Source organism: Pipra filicauda, unplaced genomic scaffold, assembly GCF_003945595.2.
Source record: "Pipra filicauda isolate LSUMZ 115617 unplaced genomic scaffold, ASM394559v2 scaffold70_size2993248_pilon, whole genome shotgun sequence".
Taxonomy (NCBI): Eukaryota; Metazoa; Chordata; class Aves; order Passeriformes; family Pipridae; genus Pipra; species Pipra filicauda.
In genome coordinates this window covers 2178858-2197448 of record NW_024104876.1, presented here as the reverse complement: position 1 = coordinate 2197448, position 18591 = coordinate 2178858, and the positions used below count along the sequence as shown (strand labels likewise).

General features: G+C 41.1%; 2 protein-coding genes across 3 annotated transcripts in view; both read right to left on the bottom strand.

The window, feature by feature from the left end:
• CERS3 (ceramide synthase 3) overlaps positions 1-6000 on the bottom strand; it is a 45094-nt gene extending 39094 nt beyond the window's left edge. Inside the window, exon 1 of the mRNA XM_027714722.2 lies at positions 5918-6000. The gene's annotated coding sequence lies outside the window, so the exon portion shown is untranslated. The remainder of the gene's footprint in view (positions 1-5917) is intronic.
• Positions 6001-6212: 212 nt separating this feature from the next.
• On the bottom strand, positions 6213-18289 carry LINS1 (lines homolog 1). 2 transcript variants are annotated; one of them, XM_027714718.2, is made up of 8 exons: positions 18273-18289; positions 15381-15582; positions 13988-14479; positions 13805-13894; positions 12827-12968; positions 11991-12581; positions 8938-9118; positions 6213-7981 (listed from the first exon to the last, which is right to left on the bottom strand). In XM_027714718.2, exons 3-8 carry the CDS (start codon positions 14387-14389, stop codon positions 7081-7083), a joined length of 2307 nt encoding a protein of 768 aa, XP_027570519.2. In that variant the 5' UTR covers positions 14390-14479; positions 15381-15582; positions 18273-18289; the 3' UTR covers positions 6213-7080. The 2 variants fall into 2 exon arrangements, with proteins under 2 accessions (XP_027570519.2, XP_039245083.1); XM_039389149.1 differs by lacking the exon at positions 6213-7981 and adding an exon at positions 11659-11776 and having other exon boundaries at positions 9026-9118.
• Between the last annotated feature and the right edge of the window lie 302 nt (positions 18290-18591).

Below are 18591 nucleotides of genomic sequence, written 5' to 3'. Positions count from 1 at the left end.
TCTAAGTGTTACTACTCCTTACTTGCAGCAGAACAACTACTCAATCACCGGAAAATTAAATATAACCAAATATAATAAGATAACTAAATATAACTAGATAATGGGGGCATGGATTTGACTCAATTATTTTACATATCACTGGAAATTATGTATAAGTTCTCAGTAAAAAAGAGTATTAGAACAAAACAAGAAAAATTCGCTTCTTTCACAAAATGTCACAATTCACCTCCGTATTTTCCAGCCAGTTAAACAGATACAATAAATTACAGTGAATCCACTGGGTGTGAGCTCTCCTTTGAGCTTCCAAGCAGTTACATAAGAGAGTTAATAGTATTAGTTAACTTTCTCAGTAGGGAAAACCCTGTTGGCAAATCTTTGAGACAGTATTAAACCTTAAACTTCTACAATCAGAGCTGTTGTGTGTGGTGGTACCTGAAAGGGGAAGAAGAAAAAAACCACACCAAAACCATTCCCCAAACCCCTAAGGGTTTCTTTTGTTTTCTTTCATATAAAAAAAACCCTTGAATTAATCTGGGGAGCCAAAAAAAAGTTCTAAATATACTGCTATTTAGTGCCAAACTGTTTTTGCTAATTGATTATCTCAATAGCAGACAGTTAATCAAATCTCAGCCATATGTATACATGGAGAAAGAGCAGGAATCAATTTGATACAAAACTAATAATTTGGCCTCTGAATTCTCTTTTCACCACCAGTGGAACCCACCTGCTTGCCACTCCTTCAAGATTAAAGTAGAACAACTTGACATTCCTATATTTTTTTACTCCTCAAGACTCAATAAATACCTGAAAATTAATCATTCCAAGGACATAATATCATAACTCACAACCTTGCAATCTGCAGTTTAAAAACTAAGCTCCTCTCCACAGGAATTCAAACCTTCTCCTAATAGACCAACCTTTCCTTACATAAACAGGGATGAAGAAGTCTATTTACAATATCTCAAAAAGCTTTTTTCCTCAAGCCCTTTCTTACCAGTATGACCTGATTCATAATCCAGATCCCTACAGGGAGATGTTCACTAAGGAGCGGCTTCGTTATTAATTAATTAGTAATTAGTAATGCATTCTGTCATAACTGAAGACTAGATACCTGATTTTGAACACAGCAAGCATTAAGGTAATAAATATTTATCACCCATGAATGCCACTGCAGGACTAAATCAGGAGACAGGATTTGAACACATAGGTTGAAATCTTCAGAACTCTCCAATCTTTTAAAATTATCGTTTCGGAACTTGGTTCCCGTGAATTTTAGTCAGAATTAGAAAACTCACTACTTCGACAATCTGGGCTTTAATAATAATAAGGAAGATGACAACTGGATAAAGAGAGGATGTCAGCAACAATTCTGGGAGGAGAAAGTGAAGTGAAGGAACACCAACACACTCTACTGCTGATCCGAGCTGCCATAGGCTTTGGATGTGCCTTAGGAAAAAGGCTCCAGGAAAAGACAATGACATTCCCTGGGGAATGCCTTGTAACCAGCTTCTCTCACACACTCAATTGAGGGGCAGGAACACCACAATTATACTCCCTCTTTCAAGCTCCAAACCCTGGGCTGTGTTTAATTTAAATCCTGAACACAGAGTGTATCAACAACCCTCCTGGACAGGAAGGAACAATCCTCTCAAACCCAGAGGCACAGAGATGTACACATGATTTAGTTGGCTTTCTTTATGCAAAACCCTGGTCCTGTGTTGTCTTTAAATTATCCTTGGTGAGGAGGGTTTTTTTCTTTCCACTCAGTTTAGCAATCAACTTGTCCATACTTGTCAAATCCCCCTTTCCAGCAACCAGAAACACCAGAGCAATTTGGATATAACTGCACAGCTATAGAAAGTACTTGCACTGAGTTTGTTCCAATATATTTGAAAAGGTAAATTTAGCAAGGAGAGTAACTTTGGGTGCTTACAAAGCAAAAAAAATAACATATATATATATATATATATATATATATATATATATATATAAAAGGATTGACTTCTATAATTCACCCTTTCCACTCCAGATACTGTATTCCCCCCAAATAACACTCCTATGTTAAGATGCAGGAGACTACTACACACAATCTTCTGGCTGCAACACTAAGAGATTTAACAATTAATCCAATCAGTTCAGAGAGTTTCTTAATTCATTTCCAACAGTCCAAATAACACAGGATTAAAAAAAAAGCAAAGCCTTGTTGATCCTTGGAGCTGGAAGCACTGGTTTAACAACTGTATGAAAATAAACCTCAACAATTTGTAACACTTGCAGGTAAGACAATGCTGCAAACATTTGATTACATTCCTGGGAGACTCTCGGAGCATCAATCTTGATCCACCCACAGAGAACACAAAATACAAGCATTTGCTTGGTGCAACTGAAAGGCAACTCCTTTGATGCTTCACACCCAGCAACTCCCACCTCTGCAGCAGCTCCTAAATGACAAATCCAGGAAACACGGGCATCATGCTGGTCAATAATTTTAGCTGAGGTGAAGAATGAGGTGGCCCCCCTTAGAGGGACCAATGCTCTGTTGAAGGTGACCAAGTACCGGATTTTCTCTCAAGGAGATAAATAATTTTTAAAAAAACTGGTTGAGTTTTACATTTGCTGCTCAATGGATCTTCACCCAACTCTCACAGAAAGTCAGCAGAAAGAGAACACTGCTTTCACACGTGATTTTCCTGAAGTATATAAATACCATCAAGGAAACCAAGTACTGCAGGTAAGTTTCCAGAAAACATTAATTTCTGTTTCAGTTAAACCCCAACAGGAAAGAGCCATAAAAGGTCTGCAGTGACAAAGTTATTCTAAGAGCTGACAAACCCATTTGAAGGTTATATTTGGAGATAAAAATCAGCAAGCAAATAAAGACACTGCATTTTGTCATTTGACAACAAATCTTTCTTCCTTGATCAATATACTCTATTTTTGCAAAATAGACTTCAAATTATTATTCATTTTTTAACATGTAGCTATTACTTCCTTCTAATTAGCCATGGGCATTTGGAACTTCTTTTAAACTCCATAAAAAGTGATCAGGTTTCAACTCTTTAGCACCAGGATGAGATGGGACAGATCCCTGGACAACTCCAATTGGCAGCTACAACTCCTGACAGAATTTCAGGATGTGTACATGGAAATCTTCCCTACAAACTTTAAGGGAGCCAACATTCAGCACTGCTCACTTTTGAGGTTGTGTGTTCTACTTTCAGACATTTCACGTTTTTTCCCAGTCTTCCTCCTAAAAGGACACTGCTGACTGACAAAACTCATGTTTTGGAAAGCAGGAACCAACAATAACTAAGGATATTGTAATTCTCCATGCAAGATTTTTGCCATAAAATATATTCCTGTATTCCTTCCACCCTTGCTGTGAGCCAGCAGCCAGCCAGCTCTCTATTAAAGAGCATCTCTGACACTTAACAGCAATAAATTAATTTACACAACATTTAAGAAGATAATGGCTTGAAAAAGCTTAAATCCCTGAGATGTTTCCCAACCAAGTCCAGGCCCATGCCTGATGCTGAGCTGGTGACAGTAAAAGCTTGCCTGTTATCCACTCTGACACACACTGTTGGCTTCTAACAAGACTTCAGAGTGAAGCAGGTGGCCTAAAGGAGTTGTACAAAATACAACAAGAATTTACAAACTCCTTTGGACAACCCTAAGGGAAAATACCGAGAAGCAGCACTGTAATGACCACAATATTTTCACTCCTACGGACGCTGATAAATCCCTGATTGTGACTTCAGACACCATCCCACACTAACTCTGGAAGAAGTACAAACAAAGCTTATCCTGCAGTGATAAACCAGGGAACAGCCAAGGCTCCTTATTCCCAGCTTTACAAGGGTATCATAAGTATAGAATTTCCCAAGGTTGGTTTTTATTCTTGTATTACAGGATTAAAACTTGTACTACAAGTCTTAAAAGTAGAATGGAAAGCAGTCGTAAAATTATTGGAGAAAATCCAGTTTGAAGAACCACAACCTGGATTCAGCTGTAACTGCTGCAATCAAGCTCTAGAAACATTCAAGTTAAAAAAATATTCTTTTTAAAAAGCACATCCTGTGAGCAACTTCTACTGCCAACTGCTTACCTCATTAAAACATAATTTATTCTATTGATGTTGAAAGTAAAATCCTCAAAACAACAGCAAGAATGGGGACTGTGGACATTTCAGGGTAAGTCCTCACATAGAAAACTGTCTCCACAAAGGCCACCTGATTTATTCTGTTTCTTGCTTTGACATAATACAAGAAAAGTTGATAGATACCAATATCCAAAGGTAAGGCACATAAATATCCTAGTAATGACCTAATTCCTAATATTTACATGGGTAATACGTTCTGCAGCTGAATTAATTTGTTCTAGCAATGAAATAACAGCTCTGTCTAAAAATTTTAGGCTTTAAAAAAAACCTCCAACCAAAACCCAACCATCCCACCTCATATACTCAATGGATTAAAATACAATTTCTTTTGCCAGGTGCTTTCTTTGTGCTTGGCTTTTTGAATACAGCCATAGAACTAATACCCACCTTCACAGCTCACACTCATTTTGACATATAGTACAGTAAAATAATTAAAATATATGGTACAATAAAAAAACTTTGACTCACATTGATTTAACTCCACCTCAGGTCCTACAGTTCATAAATGGTAAAATATCAACACATTAAGGTATCTAGTTGCCAGATACAAACCACATTTACTCACTTTTACAACTGAGAAATCCTGAGAATTAAAACAATGGCTTTCTGAGAAGGGAAACATGTGGGAATGATCACTACTAATAACCAACTGGGCACACAAACAGCCTGTAAGAATTACATACAGTTGGATTGCAATTGAATTTGCTGTATTAAAAAAAAAAAAAAAAAAAAAATCAAGCTGTGGCTCCTACATTTCTTGCTAAATTTTACACACTGAGATGTCTAAACTTTTTACTTTAAAAACATTTAGATAGTTGTAGTAATTACTGATAAACAAGAAGACAAGGACTCATCCAAAATTATCTCCTCATTTTACCTTTCCCACCGACCTTATCGTATCAGTGTCTGAGAAACACTGTTGCAATTTAGGTGCTTCCAACCGGCCAAGCCTAGATCAAGAAATGCTGAACAGTCCTGTGTTCAGTGAAAACAAGGGAATTGCTCAGTTTAAATAAACTAGTCAGCAAAGGCTAGATTAGAAAAGCAGTGAGGAGAGTGGAAAAGATTTCACTGAAATATACCTACCTACCTACTTTTACAATCGTGATCTTGAGAAACACTTGCTCAAGCACCTCGCCAAAGGCACTTCCCATGTTTGAACCGAAAAGTTCCCAAGTTGTCTGGAGTTGCATCTTTGAATATGCCCAGAGGGATCTTAGTCCTGATAGAAATGAGCAACTCAGCATCCAGAGCACAACTGAGTTCAAACAGTGGAGAGAAACCAGGCATGTCTGTACCCTGGACAACTGCAAGGGTAGTTCTTAACTAAGTCTCTGCAGGCATGAATGGAAAGGGTTCCATTCCTTGACATTCTCACCCACTCCTCTGAACAACAGTTATCTCAGGGAGAGCCCAAAGTACAGTGAACACTCAGAATATTCAGATCTCCTTCAGGCCAGTGAAGAGGATCACTCCTTCCCATCTAACTGCCAAGTGATTACCACTGTCATCCTGGAGAGTAATTTCCAGCTAAATTATCCCATAAGCTTCACCCAGTTTTCTTCCCCTGCCAAAAGTGTTGATTCACCAGTTCAGAGCTCAAGACTAGAAGATGGCCACAGAGATTTGTGGGTCAGTCACCTGCTCCACACACTCTTTTTGTCTCACCTCAGTATTTATTTTAATTTAACACTAAATAGCCACTTAAATGGAAGAGCGGACACGCTCTGTTCTGATTGAGAACCAAGCACTTACCTTCAAGAGAAGATCCTAGAAGGAAAACTCTTTCTCACAGTTCTGAGGAGGTCTGAGATGTTTCCAGCATTCCTGTTGTCAGTACTTTCCCTCTGCCCAACCCTTGCAGGATCACTACAAGCTGCTCTTTAAATGTCCCAACATGAGGTGCCTTCCTGCAAAGTGCACACACTGAGCTGCATCCTGTTCTGAACTTGCTCCCCTCAAGCAAACTCTCAGACACTCACTTTTCAGGTTATTCAAATTACATCTAATAAAAAAAAATATAATTTAGTATCTTAAATATCCATCTCACTGCACTGGAGTCACTTAATTTTAATTATCTTTCTGAATTAACAAATTTATTAAGTGTACATTCTCTACTTACATGAAATGCACAATGGATGCAGGAAATTCTGTTGGAATTTCACTTCTACACTACCTAAACTTAATTAAGATATAATCCTCCACTGAAGTGTTCCATAATTAGACAATTTATGCATTAGTTTCACATCTACCTTTTCTTTTAATTAAAGTAATATACACATGTGAAGGTGCACTTAGAGCCAAGCACTGATGCTGAACACACAGTATAAACACCACAACTCTCACTTTTATTTAGCTCAGCCTCTAAGCAGTCAAGACCCTGAGATGAGCTCACCTGGTTAGAGCACAGTGTTAATAACACCAAGGCTGGGGTCTGATCCCTGTCCAGGCCATTCATGTAAGAGTTGGGCTCGATGATCCTTGTGGATCCCTTCCAACTGAGAGTATTCTGTGAAGTGTTGCATTAACTCCACCCTGTAGTCCATAACCCACTACCAATTTGGCCATGAATTCATAAACAGAATGACATTAAGCATAACTGACAATATTTTAAGTATCATGTATTTTTGATGTGCTTTCACATCAGCCATTTATTATCAAATTTTGAATGCCTAACAATTAATCCTTATATACTGTACACTGACATACATACCATGAATAAGCCCAGGACTCTCAGGTCATGGATCATATCACTGGCTCCAACTGTAGATTTTTAAAGTGTCAACCAAAAACATGTTTATCCTGCCTGAGGTTAAATACACTGACTAGTGCAAGAGGCATGAGCTGCAGAAGTCATTAGTCTCATGGAAATATTCCCTGGTGTACCAGTTAAAAAAACCCCACCAGAATGCTTTGGATTATTGTGGATTCATGTTTTTCCTCATCTTCTCAATGTGGCTCAGTAGTTTCAACAACGCTGTCGGATTATATGGGAAAAGATTTCTTCTCTGCAACCTAGAAATAGCTTGTTGTAGCTCTTCCAAGCACTCGGTTGATTTATAAAGCATTATTCTTAAGGGAATGATGTTATCCAAGGACGTCATACAAGTCCAACAGGATGAGGGATGAGATCCCTCCTGTTTCAGAGGCAACACTTCAGATGTGCAGATTTTCCAGTTATCAGCCGTGAAGCTGCAACCAGTTCCTCTTCTCCTCTTCTCACCCTCATTGTTTGCAGGCACCTGCTTTGTGTTTACCAAGCACTCTTTTCCATCTGATTCCAACTCGGAGTCTTCTGAGCTGTCGTAATTAACGAGGCTTTGAAGGGAGCCCGGCAGAGCCCCCGGCAGAGCCGCGCTATCGGCGCTTATCAGTGAGTCAGACTCGGCTTCATTAGCACCTCGCTCTGCTGTAAACACGCAGCCATCGGGAGAGGAACACAAAGACAGCGGAGTCGGTGGGGCTGGTTCACAACCGGCGTTTTGCAAACTCTCATCAGTCACACAGCTTTGCTCTTCTGGATGGGGTGGCTTGGCAGGAGACACGGACTGCAAAGCGCCGTGTTTGGTATCAAAATGGTTACAGACAGCTACGAACTGGTGCCACTCTCTCCTAAGCAGCTTTAAATACCTTACCAAGTACTCCAGAAAGCAAGTTTCTGATGAAATCAAAAAATCTAGAAGCACTGAGGAATCAAATGCAATCTTTTCCAGAAAAAATAAGAAGATACAGTGTGGATTGTATCCACCTGCATGAGTATGGATGTTCCAGGAGTCCTCCTCTTCTTGGCTTAAGTTACCAGCAGCATCGTGTCGTAACCTGGAAAGCAAGTCATGAAATACACTCAACGAAATGGAAGTTTACAAGTTTCTTTTTAAAAACAGCTGTGTCCAGAAGGTGGTATTCTTGCTCTTTTTAATTTTGTCAAAAAGTAAAAAACAAAAAAAAGCAGTTTTTGTATCAGAACAAGAAGGAACGAAAGCACGTGGGGCTTGGAGATTGGACAGTTCAGGAAGCCAAAGCACTTAAAGCAGGGCTTAAAGGGCACTACTCCTTAGGAAACATCCTGGAATAATCAAAGGTACAACACATCAACTGTGTTTTAACATAATATAAAATAATATTATATCAATAATTTTGTAAACCTGAACACTTTCAGGATGTTAACTAAAGTAGGCCACTCTTCCAATGTGCTTAAGTGTCTAAGAAGGATTTGTGTTTTCATTACTTCCATATCTTCACACCTGAAGCTTGAGGGACTTGTATAAATTAGGATAATATCTTGTATGGTAATTTAAACAACAATGAAGCACTGAATGTCCAGAACAAATCCATGAAGAACACATTTCAGTTGTTAGCAATTAAGTTTTTATCAAGTAGCTACAATTCCTATGGGCCCAATCCTTGGAATTCTTGAAGTTTAAGTCTAAGATCCCATTCTTGTCTAACTCTGTGTTTTAAGAAAACAGTGTTGCTTTTTATCTGTCTAACCACTATTTTAGGTGTGAAGTCAATTATCCTGAATTACAGGATATGATAAAGTATTTAGTAAGAAATTGTTTCACAACTCCCCTGTTTCAATCCAAAAAGAGATTTAAACAAATCATCAGCTCTTACATCACACATTATCACATTGCCCTGAGGTTTGGGGGGTTTAAATTATCAAAAATAACTCTGATTTATATAAAAGTAACCAATGGGAATGTTATTTATATCACAACAGCCTCACTAAATTACAATTCTTCATAGTTCTGTCAAAAAAAAAGTACACTAACCTATCCAATTTTAAATAAATGAGTAATAAAGCTTTAGCAGCTTCCCACATGTCATCATCTTGCTCTATGAAAATCAAGGAGAGCCATTCACAGTGGTGCACAATTGGGTGAGACTGTGGGAAAGGCTTTAGGTGACTCCTCCAGAACATCAACAGCTGGGACATGGAACTCTCAAAGTCTCCTGAAAAAAAAAAAAAAAAAAGGAAGTAACCATGAATTTTGCTATATGAGTTTTTTTGTTGCCAAACAACATATACACCTTTTATTTTTCAAATTAACAGTGAATAACAGTTCATGAATGCATTTATCTTTCCTTAGCTCAACTGATTTGACACAGCATCAAATTTTCTAGGTTAGTTCTTGCCATTTTAGTGCAGTAGCTTACTCATAAAAATAACTATTTATAATCATTAGAGAGACTCCCTTGAGTCAAAAAACTTATATCTTCAATACTAATAATGTACTACATCCTGGTACTAAATATCAGTTTTTGAGGTAACACAGCACACATTCAATGCTTAGAAAACAGAAAAACTTCCTGCAACCTTGAAATCAGTTTTACTCACCACCACATCACTACGTGATTTTCCTTAATGTTTGAGTTTAAGATTTGCTATTTCTCCTAGCAAATAACAGGAACATCAAGTTATCTTTGTTATTAATAGTTATTATTTAGATCGAAATTCTTCCCTATAAATCAAAGCTATCGGGAAATGACTCTCAAAATTGAAATGAATTAAAGTTAAGCCACTTTAATTCATGTTGGAAAAAAAAAAAAAAAGGATCAACCAGCTTCCTGGAAGGGGAGTTACCATATTAAAGAATTTTGGTGCTTGTTTTAACCACTTCAATTAATGTCACTAAAATAGAAGCACCATTCCCTCTCAACCTGAAATTCCTCTTGACAGTTGGGGTATTTGAATCTAATTAAAGAACTCATTTTTGTGTCATGAATCTGGAAAAGAAAGGAGACTTTTTTTCTTTGAGAATGAATTTTCACAGAGACATCTAAAATAGATATAACCTACATTTGTTCTTTTCACTAGTTCTTAGACAATATATACATTTTTCAGAAGGTGGATCATAAGTTAAATATTCTCTACAATACTTAAAAACTTTAAGAATGCTACTGACATCACAAATATAACATCTTCCAAAATCTGGAAAAAGTGTCAGAAGCTGTCTTACAGAAGTCTGTGGCTCTTTTGCACAGATGAATTAAAAAGTGACTTTTAGACTTCCTAAACAGTGCAAAAATATAGAAAGTAAAATAACATTTTAGCTACACGTTTAAATAACATCTAGAACTTGTACTAAAATGTCTCAGTGCATTTAAAACGCTGTAAAATTGCATCCTTGTTTAGAAAGAAAGATGTGGCAAAAAAAATTTATAACTAATAAATACAGGAGTGCCCATTCTCACTTGTATCTGACTGGAAGCACTGCTTCAGAACTGAACTGAAACTGGCTTTCCATTTTTTCCATGCAATCCAGGACAGCACTCTGCTTTGATCGTGGAATCTGCACGTCCACATTCACCCAGCGCAGCATCAGAAGCGCATCACGTGCTCCCAGATGGAAAAAGGCGAGTGGGAAGCTGGGATTCCAGGAAGGTCTCTCAGGCAAAAAGCCTCACCCCACTGCCTCATTAGAGCACGGGAGAAGGGCTGCTCCCGGGCTCCCAGGGTGACACAGCAACGCGTCCTCTCCCCCCAGGAACACATTCCCTGCCATCCCACCCCGCTGCTGCCTCGTGGCATCGCCCGGCACAGCAGCCAGGGCTGCCCTTCTCCCAGTCTGATCCATGAGCTCAGGACACTCGGGTAGGGAGGTATGAGAGGAATGCTCAAGGTATGCTCACAACTACTAATTGAAGGGATAGACCCATCAGTCAGGGTGAAGGACACAACCACTTTACATAAGAAGGATGTGGACCTGTTGGAGCAAGTCTAGAGGAGGCCATGGAGATGCTCTGAGGGCTGGGCACCTCTGCCATGGAGATGTGGGGTGACACGGACACATGGAGAGCTGGGCTGTTCAGCCTGGAGAAGGGTCCAAAGTCAGGAGCCCCTCTGCTCTGGAGCCAGGCTGGGAGAGCTGGGGGGGTTCACCTGGAGAAGAGAAGGCTCCAGGGAGACCTCAGAGCCCTTTCCAGTGCCTAAAGGGGCTCCAAGAGCACTGAGGAGGAACTTTGGACAAGGGCCTAGAGGGACACGACAAGGGGGAATGGCTTCCCACTGCCAGAGGGCAGGGTTAGATGGGATATTGGGAAGGAATTCTTCCCTGTGAGGGTGGGGAGGCCCTGGCACAGGTTGCCCAGAGAAGTTGTGGCTGTCCCATCCCTGGAAGTCTGTCCAAGGCCAGGCTGAATGGGGCTTGGAGCAACCTGGTCTGGTGGAAGGTGTCCCTGCCCATGGCAGGGGGCTTGGAACTGGCTGATCTCTAAGGTCCCTTCCAATCTAAGCCATTCTACGATTACATGGTAAGTCCCATAATTTCCCTGTGCCTTACTTTGGAGCTTCGTTATTTTTATTTACCTTTCTATCACACTGTTGATTTTGCCTCATTAAATTACTTGTCTGACAGTAATGCCTTGTACTTTCAATAAAATAAATACATATTGGTACCTAAAGTTCTACCTCCATGTTAGAGAGAGAAGAGTGTTACCTGCAGTTCCTTTCAGTTCCCCACCCCGAACAGATGCTTGTGCTATGGACTCACTTCTTTTCCAACTGGAGAAGAGCCTGATGTTCCCAATCTGGCTCAGCTATTTCAAGTATTAACACATGTTCCAAACAGGAAAAGTTTTCAATCCCAAATGCAGCTGTTTCCAGCCCCCCTAAATTGCAGGGATTGGATAAAATGCAAGGAGACAACCAGTTAGGCAGGACACAGCACCAGCAGGTTCTTTGGGTGGGTCTTCTCTTTCCTTCCTCCCTCCCATCACCACTAATTCAGTTGAAATTATTTACAGCCTTAATGAGCTGTGATTACAAAATCTGAAAGCTTTAAAACCTTCTGCTTAACGAGCAAAACTAAAAAAGGACTGTTACCTTTGATTTCTGCTTCTGCTGTGGAGTTGTGAATCTTGAATTCCAGTGCTTTAAGCACAACCAGACTTAAGGCTCTGAGAACAGTTTGGTCAGAACCACCTTGAGGATCATCTCCAGGAGCAGGTTCACTGCTTCCAAAGTAGCTGGACTTTTCATCGAGTGGGATCTGATTAAGCCAAGTTAAACTCACAACCTGCAGAACAGCATTGCTCAGTGCAAGCACATCCTCACACAAAGGCAGGGCTTGTAAGGACACTGATCCACTTCTAGCATCTTCTCTAGACTTGTGAAGGACACATTTTTTAAGGAGCAAAATGAATTTCTTCTTGATTACATAGGGAATTGATGAGCTAATGAGGTTCAGGATATAAGAAACTTTCAAAAACAACACTCTCTGGCACCTCAGTGGTAATTCCAGTTCAGTTCTGGAGGCCAAAAGTGCTTCCAGTAGATCTATAAAACTGATCAGGTTGGTTGTAGCTTCAGAATAAGGTGAAGTATAGTGGTGACTGTCAAACTGATGGAACAGGATGGCATTATAAAATCCTTCAAGCACAGCATCAAGAGGAGCCAACAACTTCTTCAAAACCCCTATGGCAACAAAAAACACATTATTGAGCTGATGTGTAACACAATCAGATAAATCAGTGGATAAGGAGTAAAAGTAAGTGTTGGGACTACTTTCAGATTTTAAGTATGTTTAAACCAGTACATCTTAATAGCACTTTATACCCCCTTTCAAAGGAAGGGAGTGGGTGTTCCAGAGCCCACGCTCCCGATGAATTCCAGGTGATATCGCTCCCCCTGGCGGTACCGTCACAAAATCGCCCCAGTACCTGCTTTGGGTAAAACCGCGTCTCTCAGGGTCTCCTTGATAACCGCTGTCAGAGTCCACAGGCAATCTGCAACCGGGGTATTCCCGGGAAATCCCAAGAGAGCGTTCAGAGTAAAGCTGAGCCAGGTGACATTTAATGCATTCTAAGAAAAATGATTCAAAAAACAAATCACATATGTTTCCAATTGCTATGCAAATTAAATTAAATCGTAACACCAATGATTTTAAATTGTACAGTAAAAAGATTCAAATGTAGGCACAGACAAAACACAGGTAGAAACAATCTCTCTGTCCAATGCCTTTAAAGTACTTAGGCCTCTAGTTACAAGCGTGAAGTCACACAAGCAATGCAATAGAAATTATCTGGATGTTCCAGAAAGGAAAAACCAAACCTCCCCATGCCATGAGACCCACCCAAAATCAGATAATGCTGTAAACAGATCATATCTGAATTCATAACTCCCAGACCCAGACAACTTGGCAAGAAATATTACAAACATAGTTCTGAGATAAATCTATGTTCAGAAATGATACCATGGAGGCTGCAATACATATTCACTAAATATACATCAAAAAAACCCTCAAGAAACTGGAACATTGAAACAAGAAAATACAGAAAAACATTTGATTAACTTCCAAGAGGTTGTCACTTGTTATCTAATGCATCACCTAACAAATATCAAGGAACTGTAAAAATACTGATAATGAAATACCTGTATTGCAACCTTAAAGAGAGTATTTCTTGTCATCTACACACATTTTACCCTAAAAGAGTTTCATGGAATTCCAGATTTTTATATATAAGACATTCCACACTTCTGCTACACATCTGATCTCCTTGCTTTCCATATTCCAGGCTCCTCCTAAAACAGCTTAATTTCTTGGAAAATAATAACACTATAAAAACTTGCTGTAGAGTCAAATGGAGAGACCTGCAGGCTCAGTCATTTTTTCAGTTATGAAGTTGTGCCATACTCACCTCTTCCTTCAGCTGGAAATACACCAGAGCTGCCAAACTTTGGGAAGCCAGGTGGGATAAGAGCCGATCGTGGGGACCGAGCAGAGAAACCTGGGGACACGTGGAAAGGAAAAGCACCTAAGGCACGTCCCTTTTTATTTTCCCTTCTCTCACAAAAATCTTCCACAAGTTTACAAAGCTTACCAGTTTTGAGTCAGTTTTTGCCTCCTTCAGAAGAAGGACAAAGATCTCACAGTACTTCAGTCTCGTGCTGGATTCGATTTGCTGGGACTCTGCTTTGGCCACCATCATCTTGATCAGGGTTAACTGCAGCAGCATCACTTCTCGGGGACAGAACGAGGAGCTCATGCTGGCAAAGCTCTTTGATAAATCATCTGCTGCAGGGACAACCATATCAGTGTCCTGATGGCTCCCAGTACCAGCAGCAGGAGGTGGGAGATGCCTCTGGTGACAGGATTCATCTCCTCCTGCTGGCTGCTCAACACTCAGAGTAAGTAAAGAGGAATAATGATGGCTTTCCTTGGCTAAGGGAATTCCTGCCAGGACATCCTTGTACATCTGCTGCAGGAGGGAGATCTTCATCATGAGGGCATGCAACGTTCCAGAAAATGCTCTATGTCACCACTCATAGCAATAAAAACTGAAGCACCACTGGGTATTTCTCTTTGAAGTTACCTAGAAATAAAACATTTTGCTGTTACTGAACTTAACAAGCAACTAGAAAACAACACAAGCACAACACCCATTTTTAGAGTTAATACCACCATTATTAAACTTACTTGGAAAATGCAAATTCAGCTGGACAAAACTGTCCCAGTGAGATATTAAAATGAAGAATTACCATGCTGGGAAGAAGTTTACAGTTCCAATATTATATTAATGACAGCAATATGACTTTGCTGGAAATAAAACCAAAGGTTACTATTACTGGGGACTACTGCTAAAGATAGGAGAACTGGGACCAAATCCTTTCTCTACACTGCTAAAACTACTAAGACCTAAATTCTTTTGTGCCTCCAAAAACAGGCATAAAATTTAAACTGCAAATATTCAGTGCCCCATTAAGGCTGGAAATGGCAACATCTCTCAAACAAATGAAAACCAAAGGACGAGTCTTGATTTTCCCTGCACTCGGGCTCAAGATGGGCTGATCTTAAAAGGGCCCAGTGACTGTGAAGTTGCATATTATAAAATCCTTTCAAAACAAAGTGTAAAACTTACTAAGTGCCAATAAAAATACTTAACCATATTCAGAAAAGGTAAAAAAAAAAAAAGTCTTTATCCCCATGTCAATGGAACATATCTTTTAATCCCAGCACTGGAACATCCATTAGAGCTTAGAAAGAAGAGCTATTAAGAATTCAAATCTCTCCTTGAAGTGTGAGCACCCACAACTGTAAAGGGCCAGACAGATATCCCAGCTGCCCAGAAAACAAATATGCTTAAGAACACCAGGGTTTCTTTCTCACCTATATTAAGAGCAACGCTCATCTGTAATATTTATCTTTTTAGGGCAGTTTTACCATGTTCTCTAACAAGAACTCTTTTAATTAAAAACAACAAACAAACTCATTACCTTTATCTGTGGGAGTGGGACTTCAGCTGCTTATAGGAATTTTCTTTTTGCATGATTTTTGGATTGCCATCTCTAGTCTGGCATAATCAACCAGGGAGACTTCCAGGCAGGCTCCTGCAGCCATCCATCTGTATTTGGCTTTTATTTAAATGTAGCATTTCTCCTTTTTTACCAAAGGAAGAAAACAGCTCATTCTTCCAACCTGTAAGAAATTCTAAAGGTTATTTATCATCAGATCAAATATTTTAAATTACTATTTCTTCTTAGCAGAATATAAGAAAAGAATGAAACTGCAGAAGTCAGTACGTGAGGCATTTTTGGTTTAGTTTATAATCTCCACAAGTTTTTAAAAGAATATCAAACACTGAGAATTACACCTGCATTTTTACCACCTGATTTTTTAAGTGCAACTGAAGCACATACTGACAAAATAGCTTCCCAAAGGATTAGAGTTAGACCAAGATATTCTACCCAGACTCCTCATTTCTTCCACCCTCCAGAAGCATTTCCTTCAGAAGAGAATCTAAAATTGGAGAGCATGAAGTTGCCTGCAGGAGTGACCTATGATTCACTCAGGTGTGGTATTTTTAAAGACACATCCAGCAATGGCTGAGCTGAAAACTCCAAAATGTTCCAGCATGTTCCTCACCTAATAGGACCAAGAATCCTTCCCCCATTCCTTCCCATATTCCACATTTTAGATGGTAAGGATAAATCTGATACTTTAGGCATTAAATTCCTCCTTCCTTTGCGGAATCTCTTTGGAATTCTACTTGAGGTGGAAATTTATGACTTGAAACCTCATAAAATTTCTGCAGCAATCACTCTGTGAATATTTTACATGGCTATTGTTCCTAAATTAATACCTAATAAAATGAAATTATCTCAACACATTTACTTCTGTGTTCAAGATCAACTTGAATTATCACCCTGTGTGGTAAACGGACAGATCTCCTGCACAAATTCACACAGTCCAGCCAGGTGGTTAAAGCAGAAGAGATTCACACCTTTTCTAGGACATTTTCCTTCACATGATAATGATTGTGATTTCCTGATCCTACCATAACACATTTATGTTCCACCATTAATTACTTTATAAAAACATCTCTAAGGTATGTCTCACTCACTCACACATGACAACGGCTCACAAACATCAGTCACAAAAGGAAATGAAAAACGAGGGGGCTTATTTTGAAGAAATTTACTTCAAAGAGGGAGAAAACATCAGACAAGGACTAAATTTGTTTCAGGCACGGCAAGGGAGCACCGTGAAAAGCTCAAAGCTGAAGAGTAAAGAAAAGGAATCGTATTCATACACAAGAAATGACAAACTCCAACCCTTACTTGTATTATTTATCTGAGTTATTCATGACAGCATCTAAAAACCAATTAAGGTAACGCCTCACAGTGCCAGACTCCTGCATAAACAACAGGAAGCAGTTCAAAAACCTTATATATAGATCAGGCAAAAGACAGAGAGGAGAACTATACAGACGATAAAAAAATCCCAAATAAATATTTTGCTTTATGTTATTTTCATGATTAATAAGGCTTTAAAATGAAAATCAAAGTCAAGGGGGGCTGCAAACAGAATGAAAAAAGAAACTTGGTGGGAAAGGTAATAAGGAACTGAAGTTTAAAACTCAGATGGTGGTTGCAAACACCTCTGGAATATCCTAAATCAGAGTTATAAAATACAAGTATTTCTACAAGGCGGGATATTTAATTTAGAAGAAAGTCATGCAAATTGATTTCACAGAATCACAGAATGGTTTGGGCTGGAAGGGACCTTAAAGCTCATCTCATTCCACCCCCTGCCATGGGCAGGGACCTCTTCCACTAGCCCAGGTTGCTCCAAGCCCCGTCCAACCTGGCCTTGGACACTTCCAGGGATGGGGCAGCCACAGCTTCTCTGGGCAACCTGTGCCAGGGCCTCCCCACCCTCACAGGGTGATTCTTTCCTAATTTAACTGGATTAACACTGTTGATACCACATTTTCTTTTTTTTTTTTTTTTTTACTAACACAAAACATCTTATGGTGACACACAGTTACTCAGAGATATTACTGAAGAGGCATAATTATCTATTGTCAAGTGCCTGTATTATTTTTCCCCTGTTATACATATTATTAAATGTTAATCGCATGAGTAGCAAGCGGGAGAAAACAAACTATCCAAAAACCCCACTCTCTTTTCATTAAAAAATTAGAAAAGGCAAAATGAAACCACAGCCCGTGACTTTTGGGCGGGAGCCCGCAGGTTCTGCGTTTCCTTATAACGAAGTGGTTGAAGCACTTAAGAAATAAAACACACTTTGAACTACTTGTACCTGCAGTGACTTCGCAGGCTCATCTCTCAACAATATGCACCTCAATGGCCCCTTATCTCTCACACTGGCAATGCCAGGCTGGGCACTGGGAGGACCCCTGGCTGTGGGGGACACCCGGCGAGCACGGACGTGCCGCTTCTCCAGAGCCTCCACAGCTCCTCCTGAGGGCATCTGAGCCCTCCCGCCCTTCCAACAACGCGGCTTCTCGCCCCAGGAAGTCCCGAGACCCTCAGCCCGGCGGACCCGCCCGGAGCCGCCCCAGCCCCTCCCGGTCTCCCCTCAGGGCTCCCCCTCAGCCCCTCCCGCCCCCGCCTCGCGCCCAAGGCCCCGCCCCTTCACGCCCCGCCCCTTTCACTCCACTCACGCCCCTCGCTCTCTCAGGGCCCCGCCCCTTTCGCGCTAAACCACGCCCACAACGCACAAGCCCTGCCCTTTTCACTCCAGGCCCTGCCCCTCAGGCCCGCAGCCCGCGCGCCCGCGGCCCCGCTTAGTCACCCCGAGCCGCGGCTCGCACAGGCCTGCCCTGGCCCCGCCGCCCCTGCCGGGCAACGGCCGCCACTCACCCGGCCCCGGCGGCACCGCAAGGCCCAAACTCCGCTCCGTCACAGCGGCAGAACCGCCGCCGCCCCCTGTCGCAAACCCCCTCCTCCTCCCCTTTCCCCCTCGGCTTTACGGCAGCGGGGCGGGTCCTCGGGTGGGCGTGGCCGCCGTCAGCCCGGCGGGCCAATGGGGGCGCGGCGGCGGCGCGCGCGGCGGGGGGGCGGGTCCGCCGTCAGCGCGGCGGGCCAATCGGGATGCGTCGCCCGGCGCGCGGGCGGGGGCGGGGCCGGCGCGACGGGCGCGGATTGGCCGCGGCGCGGGTCAGTGCCCGCCCGCCGACCC